Source organism: Poromitra crassiceps, assembly GCF_964638095.1.
Source record: "Poromitra crassiceps genome assembly, chromosome: 6".
Lineage (NCBI taxonomy): Eukaryota > Metazoa > Chordata > Actinopteri > Beryciformes > Melamphaidae > Poromitra > Poromitra crassiceps.
This window is the reverse complement of record NC_139627.1, coordinates 16,725,410-16,740,701: the sequence shown is the minus strand read 5'-3', so window position 1 is coordinate 16,740,701 and position 15,292 is coordinate 16,725,410. Positions and strand designations below refer to the sequence as shown.

At 43.4% G+C, this 15,292-nt stretch overlaps 2 protein-coding genes across 4 annotated transcripts in view; one reads left to right on the top strand and one right to left on the bottom strand.

Moving 5' to 3' along the window:
• Positions 1 to 3,980: 3,980 nt before the first annotated feature.
• The window catches only part of LOC310778188 (kinesin-like protein KIF2A), a gene marked incomplete at both ends in the record, with an annotated part of 29,187 nt that continues 17,875 nt past the window's right edge, over positions 3,981 to 15,292 (bottom strand). For all 3 annotated transcript variants that reach the window (XM_083638542.1, XM_083638543.1, XM_083638541.1), the window contains 5 exons: positions 3,981 to 4,066; positions 4,242 to 4,377; positions 5,586 to 5,687; positions 7,715 to 7,868; positions 9,149 to 9,268. In XM_083638542.1, the coding sequence (XP_083494668.1) occupies positions 3,981 to 4,066; positions 4,242 to 4,377; positions 5,586 to 5,687; positions 7,715 to 7,868; positions 9,149 to 9,268 (598 nt within the window). The remainder of the gene's footprint in view (positions 4,067 to 4,241; positions 4,378 to 5,585; positions 5,688 to 7,714; positions 7,869 to 9,148; positions 9,269 to 15,292) is intronic.
• LOC310778715 (protein FAM3C-like) lies at positions 9,983 to 12,142 on the top strand (the record flags this gene model as incomplete). The annotated part of the gene is made up of 2 exons (XM_083639185.1): positions 9,983 to 9,991; positions 11,630 to 12,142. The coding sequence occupies 2 exons, from the start codon at positions 9,983 to 9,985 to the stop codon at positions 12,140 to 12,142; spliced, it is 522 nt and encodes a 173-aa protein (XP_083495311.1).

Genomic DNA, 15,292 nt, shown 5'->3' with positions numbered 1-15,292 from the left:
TAGTAACTTTGTACAGGTAATAATTAAGTAATGATTCAGTACTCAAACTACTGAGTATGATGCACCACTTTACAATAGGGTACACAAAAAGAGTAACTAATTGACAGGTAATAATTAAGTAATAAGTAACTAACAATTAACTACTATACTCACAAACTGACCATTGACTAACCATTAACTAATGAGTAATTACTCTAAGGAACTAACAACTAATCATGAACTAATGATTAACTACTATACTCACTGTATATTCAATGTTATATTATTACTCTGCTGTTAAAATGGAAAAGCACACTATGACTTGTTTAGCACTTGAAACTAAACGTTTAGGACTTGGACTTGGGACTTGTCAGTCTTGACTTGACTTGGGACTTGCCTGACTTGACTTGGGACTTGAGTGCAAAGACTTGAGACTGACTTGTGACTTGCAGGCTACTCAATTTCTTCAGATTTTACTTTGTAACTAAGATTATTGGGGGAAATGTAGTGGAGTAAAAGTGAAAGTTGACAGAAATATAAATACTCAAGTAAAGTACAGATACTCAGAAAAAATACTTAAGTACTAATACTTTGTTATATTACACCACTGAACACTTTATTATGAACACCTGTACACCTGTTTATTCATGTAATTATCCATTCAGCCAATCATGTGGCAGCAGTGCGATGCATAAGATCATGCAGACACAGGTCAGCAGCTTCAGTTCATGTTCACATCGAACATAAGAATTAGCCCATGAGCCAAGACCCGAAAACTCACCCACGTGCTCATCTGGGTGGACAAATTCCACTTGTGTTTTTTGACTTGCTATACACCTCTAGTTCAGTGTTTACATGATAACCATCACTGACTGGTAGCTTAGTGGTAACTTTATCATACACTGAATATGTGGACCCCTATATTCTCACACGCGAATTGTCGCAACAGATCAAAATCAAATATACTGTATCAACAACTTTTGAACTTTATTGTAGAGACCCATGAACCCACTTTTCTGCATAATTGAACTATGGGGAATTGATTGGAATGGTTATTTTAATGATTAAAAACTTCCATCTGCTTAAGTGGCTTCAGTGGGTAAAGCAAAACTGAAGACTTAGTTCTCTGGTGGATTCCATTTTCTTTCAACAGTATCAGTTGCAGGAGAAAACATCACTTTTGTGTTTACATACCCTTTCCTCAGAAGACCGTAACACAGGGGCGTAGGCAGAAATTAAATTATGGGTGGGCCTGGAGAAAATTGGTGGGGCAATTGCATGACAACATTTTGCGCGCAGAATTCCTAGATGTCATGAAGTCGTCATGCATTAGACTCTGGAGATGATGTGCCCTGCGTTTTTAAGCAACAAAACCATTAGCTAGCAAGGCAGCAGCAAGTTTGCCTCTAGAAAACAACAAATTTAAAATATATATATATATAATTTTTTTTGGGTGGGCCAGGGCAAGAAGTGGGTGGGCCTGTGCCTACCCAGGCCCACCCGTAGAAACGCCCCTGTAACAAGCTCATTCATAACTAAGCAAGCACATTCAGAGCGACCCAAACAAATGGACTCAGCAAGACGATTTTGAAGTCTCCCAAAAGCAAGTATTCAGAATGAGTATTCTAATGGAATACATAAAAAAATACATTTTAGGACATGTATTCAGTATTCTTAGTGGAATACATTTGAAAAAGGGCATTTTTCACTATTTATGGCTGCTTTTGAGTATTTCGGAAACTGCTGATCTCCAGGGATTTTCACGCACAGCACAACAGTTTGTGCACGGAAACGCCTTGTTGATGAGAGAGCTCAGAGGAGAATGGCCAGACTGGTTGGAGCTGGCATAAAGGCTACAGCTATAGAAACAAACGCATTGACCAGACACAAACCTATCACTGTTGCGGACGGTGTGTGTGTGGGAAGGAGGGGGGGGGGGGGGGGTTGAACCAAATTCAATAATTCCAATAATTCAGAACCCAACTTTATTAAGTACACATTTAGAGCCTGTAAAATGTTATACGAATTTAAAAAAAAACAGCCTCTGCCTGCATTAACAAATAGATAAACAGCTCATCATCACTAATAGCACACAGCTTACATTCCAAAATGAAAAGTTTGCTGAATAAATAAAATAAGTATAACAAAAGAGAAGTAGCATTGAATAAAAGAGATCAGGGTTTTTCCATGGTCAGTGTAACTTGAGTTTCTTTTCTCTGGCCAACTCAAACTCAACTGTTAATGTTATATGAGAACACTGGCATCAGTCTTTCATTTTAAATCAAATATTAAGGCTATATATATATAACTCCAAAACATTAAGGGCAAAAAATCTAAACTGAACAGTTTAACCTACTTTCTTTTGTTAAAGAACGGGTAGGGAAAACACTATACAGTATAAGAATTGTAGATCTATTTACAGTTCACATAGGAGGGCTTGGCCTGATCTGGAGGGAATTCTAATACATACAATCACAGTTGGGTTTGTACATGCATTCATGAGCTGGGGCTCTGACCAACACTTTCTAATGAAGTTCAGATCCTTACAGTTCCATTTCATTCCTCCTGACAGCCAGGGGCAGCGTTTACACTGGATAACATCCGCCCCGCTCATGCAGGTCGAGTACTAATCACTGATGTCATAAGTGATGTCACTTGAGCAATTGTGACATCACTGATGATGTCATCAGTGATATCATAAGTCACTGATGATGTCATAAGACACTGATGATGTCATCAGTGATGTCATAAGACTGATTGATGTAAACTCACACCACCCGCTTGCATGTAAACTTAAGGGCAATAACATTTTGTATGCAACACACACACACCCACACGCACCAATAGAGCAGGCGAGGCCATGCAGCAGCCGAGCTGTGGGTGAGGCCACGCTGCCGGGCTAGCCGGCAGGCGAGGCCATGCAGCAGCCGAGCTGTGGGTGAGGCCATGCTGCAGGGCTAGCCGGCGAGCCTAATCGAGGGCACGTGGCACGCGAGATGCCTAGTGATTAAATGTACACTATGTACGGTTACCAGTGTCAGCCTTATTATGCAGGTTTTTTTTTGATTCCAGATTTTGTTTTACTTACTTTCATCTTCTGTATTTGGCTTGTTTGAGATTTTTGTTATTCGTACTCGACCTGCGCGAGCATGACAGATGTGAGCCACAGTGTAAACATTGTCCGTGGAAGTCATCTGGAATTCATACAACTGTAGTTACATGCGTAGGGTAACTTTCGTTTTACACCTTCATAACAGGGCTTGGAGAAGTCAGCTAAGTATTGTGCTTGTTACGGTAGAGAAGAATGGGGTCAAATGAGCCATGTTTTACATTTTGTGCTGCTACTGTGGCAAAATAAATGTGCATTTATTTAAAACAATAAGTGCCATGTATAGATTGTTGGCCATTCATGGTAATGAAATATAATATAGGGCCAAAACACATCATCCATCAAGTTTAATCAAAATTGGACCAGTAATATACAAATACGAAAAAACTTTATTATCCACAAAGTGGAAATTTGTCTAGCAGTTATTTGTTTTCAAAGATACACATTTTTACATTTAATTACAGCTAATCAAACCATTTAACATTTAAATGGCAAGAAGGGGTGTCTCACCTTACATATGGGCTCAACTTACCCCGCTCTCCCCAAGCCGTAAACAGTGGAAGCACAAAATGAAAATCCTCTGGCAATGGCCGTTTGCAAAACTGAAGATAATTTAGTTAATCCTATAAAAATGTTTTGAAAAACAAATAATTGTATTTTTTATTTTAAAGTGAAGCACTTGTGAGTCATCACATCACACAGATACAGCAACCGTGTCAATACACTCTACAGGAGGATGGATGAGCAAAGAAAGTCTGCCCTTTGGTTTAGTGGACGCCTGGACGGAGAACAAGAAGCAATGGGAGTCTGTACAGCAAAGAGATTGAGTCCAAAATTGTAGCTCAGGTGAATCAGCCATTTCCTAAACAGTGACCACACTCAATGTCAGTGTCTATAGTGCACGAGGCCTCCTGGGGGTGATCTGTTTGCTAGCTTGCTCCTCTTCCTGGAGTGCAGAACGGAAAGACTTGACTTTATCTGAGAGAAGGGGAGAGGACACCTCAGTGATTAAATCGCATCACCTACTGGAGACCAAATTATCCAGGATGTCATATGCACAATAAACAGTATACATCATTTATTTGTGTATTTTTTTTTTTTAGATTCCTCAACATGTGATGCTTTGATAAATGCTCTTAATGTCTATATTCACCTCTTAGCTCAGTGAGAATGTCGATTTTCTGATCCAGGATCTGTTCTAGTTGAGTCGCGTATGTGTCAACATCATAGTCGACTTCCTCTGTCATTTCCAAAAGGACCTTCTCATCTTCCAGCCAGCGAATTGACTCCTGTACAGGACACACAGTAGTACAAACTAGAAAAGGCTACATTTTCAAAAGAAAATTTAATTGTGCTTGCTGCTCTCGCAATGCCCTTCGACTTGCCGTCGATCCAATCTAAATACAGCCCCCAATCAGCAATGTGTTGCTAGGCTGTTTCTAGGGTGTACTCGCTAGGGCACTTCTAGGTGGTTGCTAGGGTGTACTAATTGGTTACTCGGGCAATTCTAGGCGGTTGCTAGGTGTACTAAGTGGTTGCTAGGGCGTTTCTAGGTGATTGCTAGGGTGTTAGGAAAAATAATTGTGCAAAGGAATTGTGTTTCTATGATTTACAACCACCTAGTTATGGCCTTTTAAATTTTGCAATGTTGCTATAGCGCCCCCTATAGGTGAAATTACTTTTTTGTAGCTCCGAGTACATACCTGCCCACCTGTACCAATTTTGGTTAGCAATGGACAATGCGTTCCTGAGTTATGGCGTTTTTGTGTGAAATAGGCTCCACCCATGAAACTTTGGAAGTCGATTATATCGAAACAGTGCAGTTTCAAAAAATGGCAAAAGAGGTTTTGTGCAGGACAGTCCACACATGCTGTGTGTCGTGGTTTGGTGAAGACTGGACAACATGTAGAAGGGGAAAAATAATTTTGATTGTAGACACTACGATTCAAAAGTTATGGACCAAAATGTAAAGAGGGCTGTTATAGTGTATTTTCTTTTCTTTAGGACACAGTAGGACAGTGACCTATCTACAAAGATTGGGAACTGCAGATATAAAGGGTAGTTTATATAGTACAGCGATTTATGATGTTGCCACCGACCATGATCATATTCTATCATCGATGACGATGCCCATTGGACATGATATTGATATAATTATGATCATGGTCGGTGGCGACCATCATACCTTAAATCGTTGTACTATAAACTAATGTTTTTTGAGCTACAGCTACTTTTATGCAACAAATTTCAAAATCCCATTCAAATGAATGGGGGGGGGGGGATTGCACACAATTGCCAATATTGCAAAAGCTACACGACAACCCTCTTAGCAAAGTAATAGCACACCATTCAAGACATCTGACAAGTGAAGGGAATGGGAATAAACATATCACTTCAAACAGTAGAGGAATTTGTCGACGTGGATCAGTCATATTTTGGGAGGACTTTGGTCCAGTATTTCACTGAGCTCCCTCCGTCCCTTTAGGCCGTACTGTACCTGGAACACAGCCCTGTGGTCCTCCAGAACCTGTTCCTCCATCTCCACCATCTGAGAGACCGCCTCGTGGAACGTGAACAGCTGCGGGGAAACTTCCTCCTCCTACAGACATGGGATGCATACAGTACAGTACCTACCACCATTTCAATCATGAGAGACTTGTAGGAAAGATGAACAAACTTTGGTTGCCCGGGGATGCCGTTTGACACGGTCTGGATTATGGCATCTACGTCGGCATCCGTTTCTTCGCCCTGCAACTGCATCTGTTCATCTTCGGATTCTGACATGACGATGGAACCATGCGAAACTTTTTCTCCAGTGATGATGAACAGCTTGCTGGGGATGGTCGCACAAATGTGAGTGATGACTGCACAGATGTCACTAAAGGTGTGGTGATACGGGCTTTATATAATACCGGGAGAAGGGCATTTGTGACGTCACTTAATGACGTCGCCCGAGCAATGGTGACGTCATCAGGGATGGCGAGTTGGCGACGTCATCAGTGATGTCACTTGAGCAGGGAGTTACACCCCCAAATGACAAGGGGCATGAACGGTATGGGGTGCACTAAACTATGCTGTAGAGGTCAGTCTTCCATGATTGAAATATAGTCAAGACAACACTTAGTCGCACTTGCCAGACTATCTGTTTCATGCTGTATCAGCGCAGGAGAGAGTCTGGCTCCTCTTACTCACTCTGGTATAGCGGTATATATATTGCACAATCCAAATCTTCGTAAAAACTTGCCATTTTCAGCGTCTAGGTTGCTAGCTTGCTAGCTAGTGGTGTTGTTGTTTCACAGCAGCGGAGGCATTTGAGAGTGACACACGGAAAGGGATTTCCCTTCACTCCAACTGAAATGGTCAGAGCCAATGGCAGAGATTTTTTAATTTTTTTTCATCGTTAAATTCATCAATGCCATTAAGTTCTTTAAGGACTGACGAAATCGATAAATCTAGCTTGCGACAATCCTATTCCTTTGCCGGCAGTGCCGCTGCATGTTGGTGAGGGTTACCAGGTCTGTGTGACTAAACCTGCCCAATGGCCAATCAAAACTAGCCCAGGCAACGGCCAATCAAAACTAGCCCATCGGAATTCAACCTGTGGCAACACTTCAAAGTAGCCCAATTGTGTGGGAAACCCGCAGACCTGGTAAATCTGATGTTGGTTGTTATCATTCAAGATTCATTTTAATAGCCTTACGGTACATGTCCACAACAGCGTGCGTTTTCACGCCCGACCGCGCCAGTCCTTCAAAGTGACATATAATGGGGGAGGGTGGGGGGTGGGTTCTAGCAAACGGTAGGACTGAAAGGGGCACATTGAACGGACGTGATATCTATGGGTTGTTATTGTTGCTGCACTCTGTGATGACCAATCAGGCATCTCGGACAGTATCTGTCGGAAATAACTGCCAGTGGATTGGCTTGCGTCCAGACCCTTGAATCGCCATGCAAATTCCAAGAGCGCTGAAAAAAGCTAGTACTGGTACTGTTTGGTGGGAATGAAAAGCGGCAGGCTCTGGGGTCCAGATCGAGAACCACCGTCACAACTGATATGTGCGATTGAGCATGCATACAGCGGAGTGAACCAACCCAGTCGGCAGAATAAAACGTTGGTATTTTACGTGTCTGCAAACAATCTCAACGTACATTTGAAACAAAACGGTGGTTAATGTGGAAAACCTCGCTGCCTTTCCAACGTTAAACACAAATAAAACAACTTCAACATCTTTGGTTCTGTTTAGGCGAGTAAAACAAATTGGTCAAGGTTAGCATTATGGTTTGGCTTAGGCTTAAACAACAAATGTTAAATGTGAATTACGGTTGAACTGTAGACTTTGAACATGAACACAGCGCTCCGCTGTGAAAGGCAAGTGTTTAGGCCCTCCATACACCATGACAAAAATGCCCTTACTGGCCACAGCGCTATTTCAATAGCAGACTCTATAGCGTTGATATGCACGCATCTAGAAACGTGATATCTAACATGTTTTAGGTTCAAAGACGTTGACATTGATTCGACGTATCCGTGAATTGCAGAAATGTACAATTGCCAACATTTTCCAGTATTCTGGCGACCAGGCAGGAGTGAACAGATGAGTGTGTGTGTGTGTGTGTGTGGCTTACGTTCTGTTCACAGAGCAGCTTCAGGTCATCTCTCTGCGGGGAGTTCCCCACCCCCCACTGAGCCTCCAGCACCTCCAGCTGGCTGAGTGCCCCGTTGTGTCCCGCTTGACGGCTCTCCATCGCCGCCCCGGGGTCCACTGTGAGCTCCTTCACCCTGAGAACAACCAGTGCTAGTAGTAAAGCAACAGCGTGGTACAGCATCGCTACCGTAGCTACTGCAGAGGGTTCTCATGAAAAACGCCCTGCAGCAAACGGGCGGCAGGTGCACACAATATACAGAAAGCTAGCTGGTTAATAACATGCTCAGCATGCCAATATACAGAAAGCTAACTGGTTAACATGCTCAGCATGCCAATATACAGAAAGCTCAAACAAACTGGCATAAACCAGTAAGCGAGCACACTCACCGGTGTTTTTAAAGTTTCGGTGCACGGCACAGGAGATACTTGGTAAGAGAAGGAGAGGCAGCACACAAAAATGTCCTTTCATTGGGTTTATTCCAGGTTAACACCAGGTACAGCACACGGACGTTTCAGCCTAACGGGCTTCTTCACACGCTGAAGAAGGCCGTTAGGCTGAAACGTCCGTGTGCTGTACCTGGTGTTAACCTGGAATAAACCCAACGAAAGGACATTTTTGTGTGCTGGCTCTCCTTCTCTTACCAAGTATACAGAAAGCTAACTGGTTAACATGCTCAGCATGCCAATATACAGAAAGCTAACTGGTTAATAACATGCTCAGACAGCATGCCAGGGGAAGCAAGCGGTTATGAAAGATTGTAGGGATGAACAAGGCATAACAGAAAGACAAAATGTCAACAGCAAACAATCTATTTTGATGAAATGACGCCTGGAGAAAGACATGGGGCCATGCAGGTGGCGACCTCATGAAAATGTGTGTATATATATATATATATGCATACATATATACACATATATAGAGAGAGATGTATGTATGCATACATGTGTATGTATGTGTATATATATATTATGTATGTGTGCATGTATGTATATATATATATATTATATATGTATGTATGTGTATATATATATATACATACATATAAAAAATATATCAGAAAAAGAAATAGTTAAATAAATAAATACAAATGGAGGAAAGAGTGGTGGTTACAGAAGTAGGAGAAAGATGAGGCAGACGTCATCATCCCTTCCACTTAGGATCATGCCATATGGATGTTGTTTAGCCCAAGCCATTTGTTTGCTAGCAACAGATTAGCTGTGAACAGTAGAGCTACAGTAGGTATTTGCTGAGGAATTCAAATTGAACCTATTATGGAGTCTAAATGTATGAGGTTAACGGCCGACAGGAAGCAACGTAAAGGTGGGTGTTGATGGCTAATGTGGCGTGACAACACACAGAAGCAGCAGTTGGATATATGTTGGTAACTTATTGGGAAGCGCAGTGGGGAGCGACCTGGTGGGAGAGGTGGAAAAGTCCTCGTACTCATAAGTAGGGGAGAGCTCAGAGCGGCCCCCTCCGCCCCCACCCTGCGAGAAGGGGATGTCCGAGGGACTTATCCCAAACTCCTTCACTCTGCAGACACGGTGGGGAGAGAGACACAGAGAGACACAGACACGCATGACAAACGAGAGACAGCAGAGGATCATCTTCAGTTATTTGCACCTCAATATTCCTGCTGCATGTGAACAAACATTGAGCAGTAAATGGCGAGGAGACGTCGGGAGACAAACGGGGAGAAAAAGAGGTTTTGACCCACAGTAGAAAGGACATGAGAGTGAAGGTATACAGTACATGTTGACCCACAGTAGAAAGGACATGAGAGTGAAGGTATACAGTACATGTTGGCCCACAGTAGAAAGGACATGAGAGTGAAGGTATACAGTACATGTTGACCCACAGTAGAAAGGACATGAGAGTGAAGGTATACAGTACATGTTGGCCCACAGTAGAAAGGACATGAGAGTGAAGGTATACAGTACATGTTGAACCACAGTAGAAAGGACATGAGAGTGAAGGTATACAGTACATGTTGACCCACAGTAGAAAGGACATGAGAGTGAAGGTATACAGTACATGTTGACCCACAGTAGAAAGGACATGAGAGTGAAGGTATACAGTACATGTTGAACCCTCCTCTTTTATGCAGAGGCTGATGGAGCAGCTCTATGAATCACAGCTCTTGCAAATCACCATGTGAGACAACACAGTTTTAAAGTGATTCTCACCAACTAGGACAGCATGCATCCCACAGGGAGAGATGTTAATCTTAAGATTATTAAGCTTTTGATGATAAAGGTAAATATATGTGTTAATACACTGGGCACATTATTTTAAATATTGGTTAATTAAACGTGTTTTTTTTTTAGATGTGGTCTGGTGCATCTCTCTGCCTTATCAGATACTACCATCATCTAACGTTATAATATACAGTCTCATATTGGCTTGAGATGCTATCTGGTTAATGCGGAAGAAGAATGGTGTTATTGATACAAATTCCATTCTACAACAGACATTGTGACATCATCAGTGACGTCATTACTGACCAAAATCACAAATCTCACAATGTGGGACCAAAATCACAGACAGACAGAAAAAAAGAAAGACAGACAGACAGACGCCACTTTAGCAATTTTATGTATTTCTTGGCTGGAGCTTTTCTGGTCCTGTAGGCTGTCGCTTAGCATCAGTCCGCTGCCCTTCCCTGCTTCCCACTAATGGCCCAATTCCACCGCAGGTAGTAGCGCGGTCCCGCTCCGCTCGACTCGATAAATGGTCTCATCCCATCGGTAAAAACCGGCCCAGCCCGGTTTGATTTGGGGCTGAGTCGTGCTACTTTTGGTCCCTGCCTCGTCGGGGTTCTATTCTGCGAACCCGGGTTCATACGATGACGTGAAAACATTGTAGACGACTGATTGGTCAGGCAGAATCGTGTTTACTCTTTCTACTGACTGTCATATGCAATGCTGGCGGCTGCATGCCAGTTTAGTGGGCTTACCTTCTCTTCTGTTATGTATATTTCCATCAGTCTTTGTGTTGCTGCCTTCGCCTCCGGTGAAATAAAATCGTGGCGGGTGTTCAATTGTCTGAGAAAAAAGTCCGCTGCTCGCGGGAGCTCTGTAGCTGAGGAGGCTGCAGCGCTCCGCTAGGGCTCAGCGGGTGTTTGGTGAAGCCGCGGTCTTGCCTAGAAGCCGCGGGGTACAGGGCAGGCTTCACTCTGTTGCGCCTCTCCCGTCCCCGCACAGCGCAGCGCATGCCTGTGAGTGATATCCATTCTCCTGGTCGATTGTCACATTCGCCCATGTACACTGTAGGTCATTTAGAGGCACCAGTATTTCATAAACAGTTTAAAAGTTCTGTGGATGGATTTAATTGTAATGTTATGTTATAGCCTACTTCGGCTATAAGCGAAGGACAGATATGCAGATATCGCTATGGTGGGCGGGGGCAGATGAACGGCGGTCGAAACAGAACGTCCATCGAGTTGAAACAAGTAGAGGCGAGTGGTGACGGGCTGTGCAGGGCTGTAAAATGTGGTGGGAAAGAGCCATAACATTGTGACATCATCAGTGATGCATCATCACCAGCCCTTCCCTGCTTCCCACTAACATTGTGACATCATCAGTGATGTCACTGATGGTGACATCATCACCAGCCCTTCCCTGCTTCCCACTAACATTGTGACATCATCAGTGATGACATAACTGATGATGTCATAGACATTGTGACATCATCAGTGATGTCAAATCCTTTCCTGCTGAGGTTATAAATTGTACGACATCGCTCTGACTTGTGGACAAAGGGTTGGAGCTCCCTAGGAATATGATTAGAATATGAACAGATTTATGAACAGATTCAGAGCTGTAGGCATTTTGAAGTTGGCAGTAGTTTTCTGCCTCGCCGTCATGATTTTCCTTCTGCTCTCCTTATTACGAGTGTGGGATGTCCAAGGCATGTTCAGCTGGAAAGTTCTCCTTCAAGATGGCCAGTGGAGCAGCTAATGTGGTGGGGCCCAAAGTCTGCCTGGAAGACAACATACTGATGAGTGGCGTGAAGAACAATGTGTGGAGAGGAATCAACATTGCCTTGGTTAATGGGGCAACAGGGCAGCTGATCAAGACCGACTATTTTGATATGTGGGCAGGAGATGTGGTTCCTTTCATTAAGTTCCTGAAGGAAATTGAAGATGGGGCAATCGTGATGATGGCCACCTTTGATGATCCTGCAACAACACTCAACGATGAAGCCCGGAAGCTGATCGCTGATCTGGGCAGCTCAAGTATCACCAACCTGGGCCCCAGGGATAACTGGCTCTTTGTAGGAGGCAAAGGCTTCAAGACCAAGAGTCCCTTTGAACGGCACATAAAATACAGTGCAGATACCGACAAGTTTGGGGGCTGGCCCAAGGTCCTAGAGATGGAAGGCTGCATACCCCAGAGACAGGGTTGATCTCTCCTGTCCTCGTGAGACTGTTGTGAGAGCAGTTACACCTCCTCCACGGGCCCACGCACCACAAGCCTTGTGTTCCTCTTTGCCTACCAGGAAATGGTTCCAGCAACAAACTCTTCAGAAGAGTGATCAGAAAGAAAGACAAACCGCTGACAGACTCTCCAGTAGACTCTAATCACTAGGATCAAGCTATGCTGCTCAGAGCCACCTGCGCTTCTCCATTCCTTTTGGACGCTGTTCCACAGATGCTGGCTAGTGCTAGCTGATTAGAGCTAGCTGATTGGGACTAGCTGATTGGAGCTAGTGGCAAGACTGAACCGATTTGAAGGATGTTATCAGTGGTTATTGGCTAACTGTCACACATACCATCTCTAAGGCCGCCTGACTGTGCTGTGATAGTGTTGCACTAATGATGATGATGATGATATTTATAACTGTTTATGAATTACTAATGCAATGTATGAACAATGCTTTATAAATGATTAATTACGTACTAATAACTAATGCTTATGGTGTGCAGTTATTATAAAGTGTTACCAAGTCCTTTAAAGTGAATGGAAGTTGGATACCATCATTAATGTTTTGGTTACATCTGCAGCTTACCCTGCCATTGAGACACAGAATCGCTGCTGTGAAAAGGGTCTATTGAGGGCGTGCATTGTCGAATTTGGTGCAATTTGGACGCGTTCAAAATTAATACACTTTTAATAAACAAGTGAACAGAGCTCTGTGCAGTGGCAGGGCGGGGCCACGGGGCACTGCACTCATTCTATAAAAGAAACATGAGGAAATGTCAAAAACAAAAACAAAATCAAATTCCAAAAGGCGTGCATTACAAACTGCCATTGGGTGGAATGTAAACGGGACGCTAATAAATGGGCTGTAGCTCTGAATGCCACTGCTATTCTTTCACAAACCACTTGCGCTAATTTGGCTGCGGGATTATCTATTCAGTCTTTTTCTTCATGTCCCGCCTTTGTTTTTACCCACATACACTTGTATACCAATCAAAATGTATGGATTACAATTGTATATGTGTCAAATACCACCTGAAAGGTTCCTTTAACATTTTATGATATTCCATCCAACCATGTTCAACCGCTTATTCGGGATCGGGTCGCGGAGGTAGCCCTTCCAGCAGGGGACCCCACACTTCCCTTTCCTTGGCCACATTAGCCAGCTCTGACGGGGATCCTGAGTCGTTCCCAGGCCAGCATGGAGATATAATCTCTCCACCTAGTCCTCGCTCTGCCCTGTGGTCTCCTCACATGGACATGCCTGGAACACCTCCCTACCTAGGGAGGCGACCAGGTGGCATCCTTACCAGATTCCCCAACCACCTCAACTGGCTCCTTTCTATACGCAAAGGAGCAGCAGATCTACTCCGAGTCCCTCATGGATGACTGAGCTTCTCACCCTATTCCTAAGGGAGCATGCCAGCATGGGTTTTCTCAGGAGGGTTTCCTGAGAAAACCCATTTTGGCCGCTTATATCCGCAATCTTGTTCTTTCGGCCATAACTCATGACATTATGATATTCAGTATTGATAATACGCAACACTATGTGTAATGTCAGATCTATAACATTCCAATTTCAATTCCTCAGTTGTACTAGAATTGACATCAACACAGTACATCCAAAGCTGAGTTTAACACTGCATTCACAAATCCGTGTTGTGTTTTGCACAGGATCATGGAGTAGAGGGAAGCATCTTTCAGAACCCTGCCAAGCTTCACCTGACGGCAGGTACCCTGGCTCTGTGACAAAAGCATGTGAACACCTCCAGGAGTGTCAACACTTCATCAGGTAGGTGCCAGACAAAATTATCACAGTAAACTAAAAGTAAGTGTACTAACTTGGTCGTTAAAAAAATGCCCATAAACATAGTCTTTTTGTTTATGAGAAATAAGTGCATTTTGGGTGAAGAATTTTGCCTTTCTTTTTTAATGCTAATTTGAAAAAATCATATTCTGTAAATTAATTTATGAATTATTGTTTGTATTACACAATATCTGTTGCAAACATACCAAATGTTCTGAACCTCTATCATTGTACCTTTTGAAAATACCACCCAGTGTTTCCTCTCACAATTTGATGCAGCTGTGGCATTTGGCTGGGATAATTCTAGTTTTGTCCCAAAATTGTTGCTCTTTGGGTTACCGGTATGTCTAAATTTGAGGTTTATGGTGCTAAAACAAGGGCAACTTCGGCCCAGGACCGTGTGACCTCATACAACTCAAGCCCATTGGAGCAAACTACAACTTTCAACAGCCTAAGGTTGGCACTGATGACATCACTGATGACATAATCACTGATGACATCAACAGCCCAAGTTTGCACTGATGACATCACTACTGATGACATCATCACCACCGTTATCCATTCCTGCTGACCATTCCTGACTGAATGAATGACTCGCAGGCCTCGCACGTGGTAAAAAGTAATCATAATAAAATAATTACTTCCAAAATATAAGATTATCCCATAAACTTTTATTAACCACAGACCTTATTTTATGCACTAGGCATCTTGCGCGCTCGATTCCTAGGCTCGCTCGCTGCGCAGGCTCGCCCGTCCTGCAGCTCGCATACGTAGCTCGGCCGATGCGCGGACTCGCCCGCAGCCTGGCTGCTGCGTGGCCTTGCCTGCCCTATTGTCTCCCTCTCTCTCTCCCCCTCAGTCTCTCTCCCTCTCCTCTCCCTCAGCCTCTCTCGTGAGCTTCAGACTGATGACATCATTGATGACATCATCACTGAACTATAGCCTCAACCTTAGGGCAATCAGCCTTAGGGCAATTAATCTGCTTTGCATTGGCACAGTACACAGTTGCTTCATATAAAACATGAATCACATGACATAGAAGCATCTGACACAGTGTTAGGGCTTCTCACAAAAACATCACATAGAAGTATTCTGGGTGTCTTAGCTGGAGGAGTTAATGATCCTGAGGTACCTCTAAAGAGAGGCCGTTGTCTAACGCAGGTGTTTGGTGCCCAATTGTGAGATTTGGCCCTTTTATATAAGAAGATTTTTGGTCAAGTCACAATGCCTATGACATCATCAGTAATGTCTAGGGGTGTCACGATACACTCAGTTCACGATACGATACGTATCACGATACTGGGTTCACGATAACGATACGATACGATT